The 10,600-nt window shown below is 38.2% G+C and overlaps 1 protein-coding gene across 1 annotated transcript; it reads right to left on the reverse strand.

Moving 5' to 3' along the window:
* Positions 1 to 5,313: 5,313 nt before the first annotated feature.
* On the reverse strand, positions 5,314 to 7,799 carry LOC132631570 (pentatricopeptide repeat-containing protein CRR2, chloroplastic). Its single transcript, XM_060347155.1, has one exon. The coding sequence runs from the start codon at positions 7,714 to 7,716 to the stop codon at positions 5,719 to 5,721; it is 1,998 nt and encodes a 665-aa protein (XP_060203138.1). The 5' UTR covers positions 7,717 to 7,799; the 3' UTR covers positions 5,314 to 5,718.
* Between the last annotated feature and the right edge of the window lie 2,801 nt (positions 7,800 to 10,600).

The raw sequence follows: 10,600 nt of genomic DNA on the forward strand, positions 1-10,600 counted from the left end.
TATATATATATATATATATGATCTGATGATATAATGATGTGATTATGGCGCCAAGGATGGTATGTGATGATTTTATTCACCGAGTCCCATAATGGGCCGGATATGATATATGATATTGATATGCATGATTTATATTTCATAAGGCAAATGTATTGGTATTTTGAATGTCATACTTGTCTCCCTTAATCTCTATTTCAGTCATGATCCTCTTTATTGTATTTCATGCTTTATATACTCAGTACATATTCCGTACTGACCCCCTTTTCATCGGGGGACTACGTTTCATGCCCGCAGGTACGGATACTCGATTTGGTGATCCTCTAGCTTAGGACTTCTACTCAGCTGTCTTGGAGCGCTCCATTGTTCCGGAGCCTAGATTTTTGGTACAGATCTTTTGATGTATATATATGTTTATCCAGGGGTACGGCGAGGCCCTTGTAACACCTCGTAACGTCGGACGAAAGTTTGACTCATAAGATGATAATATAATGGAACCAATATGAGGGTTATAGGAAGTGTTTTGAAAACCAATTAAGTCATAAGAAATGTCTTTGGGCAAAGAAAAGTTGGAAGCCACTCTACGGGGCATGTTTGCAAGTGAGTTTATGGAAGGTCTTACTTCCAACGACCATAACCCCTCAATTAATTTGGATTTTGGGACAACTTCCTTGATGAAAGTTGTAGCCCCTTGAAATAGCTTTCCAACGGTATATTATGGGCCTCAAACGTACATCTGTGCAAAGAGTTATGCCCATTATACGACAGACTGTCCGAGCAGAAGAATTTTGACGGACCATTTGACGGTCCGTAGAACATTTTGACGGTCCGTAAAACATTTATACGGTCCGTCAAATGGTCACAGAGAATCATATTTTGCTGGGCAGTTTTACGGTTCATTTTGACGGTCCGTAAAACAATTATACGGTCCGTCAAATTGACTCAAGCCAGCGTAAAATGGTCACAGAAAACCATATTTTGCTGGGCAGTTTTACGGTTCATTTTGACGGTCCGTAAAACAATTATACGGTCCGTCAAATTGACTCAAGCCAGCGTAAAATGGTCACAGAAACTCAATTTTTGCTGGGTAATTTTACGGACCATTTTGACGGTCCGTCAAACAGTTTGACGGTCCGTAAAAATGGGCGTAGAATTGCCCGATGGGTCAGATTTTAAGATATTAATAAGAGACCCAAACTCATTTTTTCATTCCCATTTCTCCTACACGACTCAAGGGTTCTCTAAAGCCATCCAAACACTTCATATGCAAGAATCCAAGTGAAACTAAATATCCACTTCATCAATCCACAAAAACTAAGTGTGAGAAACACATCAAATCCATTCAAGTCAAGAAATTCCATGGAAGGTGGAACTAGGGTTTTGTTCAAGTGAAGTATTTCAACTCAAGGATTATTCCTACAATAACTAAGGTAAGTTTTATGATGTTTCATGATGATTAAAGTGTTGATAAGTTCTTGGGAGAATAGTAACTGGGTTTGATAAAGAGAATTACATGAACTATGCTAGGGTTTTTGGATTGTTGACTTGGGATTGTTGTATTCATATGGGTGATGGAGAATGATGTTAATTACATCTAATTAAGATTGTAGAATCACCTAGGAGTAATAGAATGGGAATTGGGTGAAGAAATCACCATTAATGGAGACTGTGGAGCTTCATGCCCACTAAGTGTTTGATAAAATGCTTAGATGACCAAAGCATGAATATTATTGCTAATATAGAATCCCTTTGACTTGTATTGATATAGATCAAAGTTGAAAGGGTTGACGAACATTGTATTACGCTCAAAGGCTGGAATTAAGGTATGTGAGGTTAACTATCTACGCTAGGGAATATTCATGATTCTCCCTACGCCTCATTCTTCATACTTGTCCGCAATTTGACTCAGAATATAGTTTAGCCCTAGTTTCATGATATGATATAGAACTGTTATCTTCTAGGGTTGCAGTTACAGAATTCGTTCATGGTTGTCACTTTGAACATCATGAACTCAGCACATAATCTTTATAGACTTATGCATTGTTATCACATGAGTCTCAGTCAGTGTATAACCAGTTATTTGCATAAGTCCTATAATCAGAGACAGTTATCATGCTATCAGCTATAGCCAGTCTCAGTCTTGTAAATTGTTAATGTTGAACACCTGTATCTGTATTTTTGGGCCCTAGGCCACAGTTTATGCATACGTATTTCTTGGGCCAGAGGCCACAGTTTTTGTGCACATTATTTGGGCCCCAGGCCACAGTTATATTTACAGTTTTACAGGTGATTCTTCATCCAGAACAGGGAGTACTTCAGCTTCTTGCTTTCCTGTTTAGTTCAGTTTCAGTTTCAGTTCCAGTATTTTATTGCTTCAGTTGCTTTATATACCAGTACAATTCAAATGTACTGATGTCCCTTTTTATTTCTTGGGGGCCTGCATCTCGCGATGCAGGTAACGATACACAGGTTGACAACTCAGCTAATTAGGAGTGCACGTATCAGTTACTGGTGAGCCCCACATTCCTTCGGGGCGTTGTCAGCTATCCAGTTATTTCAGTTTATAGACAGCTCTATTATTCAGTACTCTTAGAGGCTTCATAGACACAGTTCAGACAGTCAGACATTTATTATGTTAGCCTTGTTGGCAGTTGTTCAATCGTTTTGGTTTAGCCGTGTTGGCTACAGTCAGATATATTTCAGATTGTCTAAGTATTTCCGCATTATGATTTCAGCCAGACCTTTAGTATATCATCATGTGTTTAGTTGTTTCCATATTCAGTCATGTTTTGATATCACATGTTGATTCAGTCAGCCAGTTGGTTCGCTCGGTCACATGCAGTCAGGCACCGGGTACCGTGTTACGTCCAGGCCCAGGTTTGGGGCGTGACAGCCCTGTCCCGTCATATTTCACTATCGATACTCTTAGAGGTCTGTAGACATATGCGTGGGTTTTGTATAAGTTTTGTTCAGCTGTGTCTATATGATTTGTTACGGATATTCCCGTATGTAGTGGCAGCCTTGTCGGCTTGCGTATCGTATTACGTTTTGATTAGTTGTGACTCCTCAGGAGACAGGTTATCTTGATATATACGACGTTTTGAACCTTTAATGTTTTTGCAAGTTTCCATATTGTCTTTAGTTTCAGTCTGACTATATCTAACGTGTACGTATACGAGTGTCCAGCTTGGGCACTAGTCATGGCCCACGGGGTTGGGTCGTGACACTCTCAATGCTTAATCATGCCTTGTATAATATTTTTCATGGTTTCTGCACTTCCGTTATTTCTTTTTTCAAACTGCTTTGAAATGCTTTTCCTTGAGTCGAGGTTCTATCCAAAAAATTCTTTAATTGAGTAAATTGTAATAGACTTGTTCTTTAACTTTGAGACTGACGGGTTAGAACTTTTAAAAAAATTAATCAATAGATACAATCACTTGGGTGAAGGTTCGTTTGTTTACCCGCAAAATGATACAATTGAATTTTTATACGGGTTTTATGGACACGCGGATCAAGATGACCAAATTGACAAGATAATAAGCAGAAATTAGTAAACGAAACTTAAAGAAGATGATTGAGTGGTATTAAGAACAAGGTAGCCTTAATTGTGATGACGTCGTGAACTTGAGTCTCCGGACGAGAGTCCTGGCTGAGATTGTGGGCACAATGAAGAATAAACAATATTAAAAAAATTACTAAGTTTTTCAAATGCTTATTTGCTAGTCGAATTCAGAATGGTATTAAGAACAAGGTAGCCTCAATTGTGATGACGCCGTGAACTTGAGCCTCCGGACGAGAGTCCTGGCTGAGATTGTGGGCACAATGAAGAATAAACAATATTAAAAAAATTACTAAGTTTTTCAAATGCTTATTTGCTAGTCGAATTCAGAATGTCCTACAATGAGAGTGAAGCTCTCTATTTATAGTTGAGCTATTGAAAACATGATCCACGAATTATGCCATCTTAATGACAAATATGAATGTCTGCAATAATGTGTAATAATATCTGAATGAAGTCCCGGGATCTTCCGTAATGGTCGCCTACTGAGCTTCCTCGCACATGACCGATAGACTGACACGCTTCCCAGATCCTCATAGCAGTTCGTCTCAAGTGGCTGTGAACCAAACTAGACCCTTGATGGGTCAAGCGTGCTTGTTCAGTGTCTCTCACTTGCTGACTCGCGTCTGATCTGTCGCCTATTGCCACGTGTCAACATTTATTGCGACTACTTGCCTTTTCCGTATTTTACCCAATACATGATTATTAGATGCCAAGAACTTCAAGAAGCAAATTGTTTTTAGCTTTACTTTTACATTTTTTGCTACTGCTTGAGCTAAGACCAAATAGTTTTGGTAACATATACCGGTGTAACGTTTGTTGATGAAGTAATTGCTTTATTATTGTTATTTTCCTTTTGTTTGAATTGATAATATAAATCCTTTCATGGGTTGAGACATACAAAATTAGATATTTGAATACTAAGAAAAAGATCAATTTGACTATTAGAAAAAGATCAATTTTATAAATTTAGCGAATTCTTATGACAACGCCAAGCACGGACACATTGATTAGTAAGTTTTTAAAAAAATGGAAGCGGATGCTGTTATTTGTTTAAAATCAATAATCATGCTTATGGGACATAAAGTGACGTATGTATTTGTTGATCAATACACTGAAGCTATATTTTAAATACCAAATTTTGGCAGACATGTGCATAACTAAATAATATATATTTGTTTAGCCAACAAGATGAGGTGATTCAATTGTTCTAAATTGTTCTTTAGATTGTAATATTCATTTTTTGTTGCTTTTCTCGATATGAGCCTAGCAAAATAATGGTTCTGATCTTTCTACTTTCTTCACCAGTTTAGTACTTCTTTCTGCACAGAGGGTCAGAAATGGTATAGAATGGTCTTGATCTAAGTTTGTCTTAAGTTTTGTAACAACAGGTTCAACAGTTTATGAAACTTTTGAACACTACTGCAAAAAGAAAGCTTATAATACGGGTAGTTTCATCGAAGGAAGTTGAACTATGTCCTAGAGGAGTGAGCAAAAGAATGTACCATATTGCAAATACATATTTCATGATCCTTTGAATATTGTGTACCACTTTGTTCCTCAATGTGGGTACATTATATAAACCATTATGCTGTGGATCTTTAATCACCTTGATAGTATTACTTCTTTTCAATAATCCTTCTAAATGATTGAAACAAGTATGAATTACCTCAGTGTTGAAACAAGTAATTCTTTTAAATGTACAAATAACACAAAACAAATGTGTTGGACAAAATGCATTAGAAAACCAACTTGGACAATCTTAAAAGCTGTATCAGCACTCTTATTGCAACTAATCTCTATAATGGATGTTTATGAAAGTTTACAGGGGATTGAGTATGATACAGCCATGATAATACCACCTTTACCTTAAGAAAAGGAAGAAGAAAAAAAGATATAGCAGTATGTGCGCCACATCTTATGTCATGACGTTCATATAAGAAAGGAAGAATGACTAGATATAGAGAAACTTCTCATACTGAGCATCAGTTCCATCATCCCACTCCACTTTATGTCATAAAGATATCACCAGGAACGTTTATCACTTGTAACGTTGTTTTTAAACTGTAAATGTGCAAAACTTTCTAATCTCCACCAAGAAATCCAAAGGAGGGTGCCTTTGTTAGACTAAAGAGAAAAAATAACATGAACAAGTGACACGTTTACCAATAATCTCCACATGAACAAACCCCATCCTTGAAATGGTGAAATCGGTTGATGTCTCTGACTAGAATTTCTCTATTTGTATATTTTGAAATGAGCTTCGTGAAGGAGTGACAGTCTTCACATAACCTCAAGTTCTTACTAATCCTTATAGTCTCTCCTTTACTGCTATTTATCAACCCAAAGGCAACTGCTAATTTCTCACTGTGACCTAACAAAATACGTTCTTTCTCCTCTTCTTCAAGATCATACAGCACGATTCTTGTGTCCGGCACATACCCATTCTGTTTCATTTCCGTAGATAGTTTTAGCAACAATGCATGACTTTGCTCAACGTGCATGTTAATTTCGTCAACTGACTGGATAGAGTAGACTTTCCTCTTTACTTCAATCCAGCTGCAACCAGACACTTTGCGCAATCCTTTGGCTTCCAAAAGCTTCCTTACTTGTTTTACCTCATCCCACATCCTAGCTTCTGCATAGATATCAGCCAAAAGTACATAATTCCCAGCATTTGTGGGTTCAAGCTCGAACAACCTTCTGCTTGCCCTCTCTGCAAGTTCAACATTACAATGAATCCTACATGATCCAAGAAGAGAACCCCAAACTTTGGGTCCTGGTTCAATGCACATATCTTGTATGATTATAGCTGCTTCTTCTAACTGATTGGCTCTTCCAAGAAGATCAACCATGCAAGCATAGTGCTCCACACTAGGGTACATCTTATGTTCTTTCGACATTGAATCAAACAATTGTTTGCCCTTCGCAACAAGCCCTGCATGACTGCAAGCTCCCAACACACTTACGAATGATATTGGACTTGGTGACACTCCATGTTGAATCATTTCTCTAAAAGTTTCAATTGCTTTGGCCCCAAATCCATGTATACCATAGCTTGAAATCATGGAATTCCATGCAACAACATCCCTCTTGTCCATGAGATCAAAAACTCTTCGTCCTAATTCTAGAGCACCACACCTTGCATACATCGTCACAAGGGAACTCAAAACGGGCAAAATAGAGTCGAGCCCTTTTCTAAGTATATATCCGTGTAATATCTTCCCTTGCTCTAATGCAGCCAGTGCAGCACAAGCTCGAATAACACTAACCATCGTCACTGAATTCGGCAACAAATCATAGTTCATCATCTCACGAAAAACCTCCAACGCGTCAAGAGTTTTTCCGTTCTTCGCATAACAGCCAATCATTGCACTCCAAGAAACCAAATTTTTCTCCGGCATCTCAGAGAACACACTACTCGCATTGCCTACGCAACCAAACCTCGCATACACATCAATTAACGTCGTCATAATATGTACATAACTCTCATAACCATGTCTCAATAAGTGCCCGTGAATTTCCTTCCCCTTCTCGAGCAATGAAACCGATGATTCACAAGCAACACAAGCTTTCAACACGTACGTATACGTGAACCTATCCGACACCATTCCAACGCGATTCATCTCTCTATAAAACTCCAAAACCTCTACACCATGGCCAGCTAATGTCAACGCCCGAAAAAACGCGTTCCAAACGAAGATAGTTCGGTTGGACATTTTATCAAACACCTGGCGGACACGATCAATAGAATCCAATTCGGAGAACATAATCATAAGTTTAGTAGCCAAAAATGAATCTTGTTCGAACCCATCATCAATAAGTTTACTTTGAACAGTTAAAGCATCAGAGAGAGAGCGCTTCTTTGAGCAAGAGAGGATGAGCAACTCGTAAGTACGTTGAGCGGGATTGGGTTCTTGGAAAAGGAGTTGAATGGCTTCTTTAAGCTGTCCTTTTTTGCATAAAGATTGAATAGAATCGTTATAATTATTGCAAAAATTTGTGGGTTTGGTGACAATGTTGGTGTTAGTTGTAGAGTGGCAAAAGGCGATAGAGATGGGGCGATATGAATAACAAGAAGGGAAGGGATTTTTTTGGTGTAAAAAGTTTAAGGGAAGAAGGTACGGTTGAAGAGATAGAGGCGTTTGAAGTGTCCACATTTATACATCACAACTTCAATTTCCGGCAATGGAGCTAAATAAATTCTGCGGTTTTCCACTTCCAGTTAAATAACTTTGACAGACCGGCAGGGTAGGTTCTTTAAAAAAACAAATAAATAAATAAACCAATTGGGCCAACAAATAACATCCGTCCATGCGGGGCCCATTAAAAAAATTTGCACGATTGGCCAATTCGGGGGTGGTCTTTAATTTTTGATCCTCAAATTGGTCGTCTTTAATTTTTCGCCTTCGCATAAAAACTCTTTGGATTTCGGGTTCAAACCCTGCTCAGTCAAATTTTTTTTTAAAAAAAATTACAAGACAGAATTTGAATTCGCAAGGCAGAGTTATAAGACAAAATTTGTTTTAAGGTAGCAACTCTCCCTTAAGGCAGAGAACTCTACTCTTAAGGCAGAGTTTGCATAAAACCTTGCCTTGTGAATTCTTTTTAATTTTTGATTAAGCGAGGTTCGAACCAGGAACCGGGGATTTTCGGTCATTTTTTTAAGCAAAGAGAAAGAATTAAAGACCAATAATTTAAGGGACAAAAATGAAAGACTAGTGCCTTTGAAGGACAATCCGCGCAAAAAATTGGGTATGTTGTTATTGTTGTACTATCAAAATTCGAATCAAGTATCTCAGTCATTCCACCTAGAGGGGTGGGTGTTCCGCTGTTCAGATTGGATATGAAAATGTTTTCGAATTAAATAAATTACAATTCCAATAATGGTTTGGATTGACTTTTTTAAGTTAAGCTTCAGATTAATAGATTTGGATATTTCGAATTTCCGGTTCTGACTATTGAGCTTTTAAGGTAGGCTAATTATTAGGAATGAAATTCACGTGTCTCAGTCTGTGTTTTAAGAGGCGAGGGCGCGAGGTGAGGCGTTTTACGCAGCACGGGGCAAGGCGTAAGCCCCGAGACACGAGGCGTAAGTCCTATGAATGTACGGGGCATATGTCTCATATATGTTCAATTTTATAATTTTATTACTAAAAGATAAAGAAAAATAAAATTTTCATTAAAAATTCTGCAAATAAATTCAAATCAATTACCAATAATATTAATTACAGTTATTGTTTGAGAAAGGTAACAAAACAAAAACTTATAATAGCCTAGGTAATCTTTAGAGGAAAAAGGGCCAAGAATATCCCTCTACTTTGTTTTAATGGTTAAAAATATCTTCCGTTACAATTTTGGATCATTTATGTCACTGTTGTTATGAAAGTTACCAAATATATACCCTTCATTTGACTGAAATCCACATTAATTCAAATAACCCGATTTCATAAAAAATAACGTGCTCCCGTATTTTACCCGTCCCAACCCAACTCCTAAAATAATTCAGTCTTAATCCAGATGGCTCATTTCAGTCCAAACAATCGTAATCGTTCATTTATCAGCTTAACTTATCTTGATCTGCTTAAATTTAGCCAGGCCATTTGACACTCATACCTGCATTGTACACAATATTTCCTCCTGCACTACTACCCATCAAGAAAATTTTAAAGAAGTCTACGAGCTCTTTCCACAATGGATCAACACCATTAATAGCTTGATCTTTAGCCTATTTGATGGCATCCATAGCGTCATCATACGCGGCGGGAAGGCGGTGTTCGGGGGAGAGTCATTACTCAACAGAAGCAATTAATGCAGGGAATTGAGCTGACATGGCGTTACAAGATTCATGAAAAATAATAGAAGTCACACTAAATAGCACAAAACCATCACCATGGAAGTATATGATGAGCGGTAATTTAGCGTTAGGGGGCGGAGAAACAGGTCGATAAAGGCGTATGAAGGTGTTAGTGGTGGGGTTATAAAGGCATGTCTTTGGAGAGTGAAATTAGTTGATGTGGTTGTATACGGTAAAAATTGGATATATGTTAAACCGGTAAGATCTGAGACCGAGGGAAGAAAGGGACAAGCATGTGCACGAAGACTTTCTTTCTGGACCGAAGGAGTGCTTGAACCGAAGAAAGGGAAGAACATCATTTGGTCCGGTTTCTCCATAGCCGAGTTGATCGTGGCCGTTGGTCCGTTTGATCGTGGCCGTTGGTCCGGTTGATCTGTTACACAATTGCCACGCGTCAATACCGTTCTGTCACATTGTACTGCCAATCGTACGGGTGTCAGACCGTACGACCAACCTTATCCATTTTAGGGTTTTTCTTTATTCTTTAGGGCCTTATGTTGTATGAAGCCCATGAGACAAAACTATAAATAGGGGTCATTACCCTACTTTTGGGGGTTGACTTCTCAGATCTAGAACATATTGTAATAGCAAAATACACAACATTCTTCTACTTATTATCTGATTTTGGTTCGGATTTATTGTGTTCTTCTTAGATTTGTTCAATAAAGCAATATCATATATTATTTAAATACACGCCTTATTACAAGCCATCAATCACTACTCAGATTATTTATAGCTCATCTTAAACCATTTCCTCTAACCGTTTCCTCTCAATCAAGAATAGATTAAAGTTCAACCACATATCCTATACCTCACTCATAATTTTAATTGATTATCCAAATTTGGGGTAAATAGTTTGGCGCCCACCGTGGGGCTAGGATAATAGTGGTCTTTGATCTTTACTCATCTCTTACCCGTCAGAATCGAAAAAATCCGTTCTCTGTGAAAACGGACCAAATGGCTAACAGTGGACAATCTGGTCACGTCAACAACAACGAAATCGTGGCCGAAAATGAAGACAGTGGACCACAAGGATTACCAAATCCTGCTGACCCGAACCCCGTTAATTCGAGGGAGGGCCTCAACCGGCAAAACACCGTGGACCAGGAGAATGCCGCCCAGCTGGCCACTGATCCTTTAAATACTCATAATTCAATTACTTTGTCCCGGACATAGGGCCGGAAAGA

This window comes from Lycium barbarum, chromosome 3 (assembly GCF_019175385.1).
Source record: "Lycium barbarum isolate Lr01 chromosome 3, ASM1917538v2, whole genome shotgun sequence".
Taxonomy (NCBI): Eukaryota; Viridiplantae; Streptophyta; class Magnoliopsida; order Solanales; family Solanaceae; genus Lycium; species Lycium barbarum.

Bases quoted from the DNA above. Each gene is read 5' to 3' on its own strand.
- LOC132631570 (XM_060347155.1), bottom strand. From the start codon at position 7,716: ATGTGGACACTTCAAACGCCTCTATCTCTTCAACCGTACCTTCTTCCC.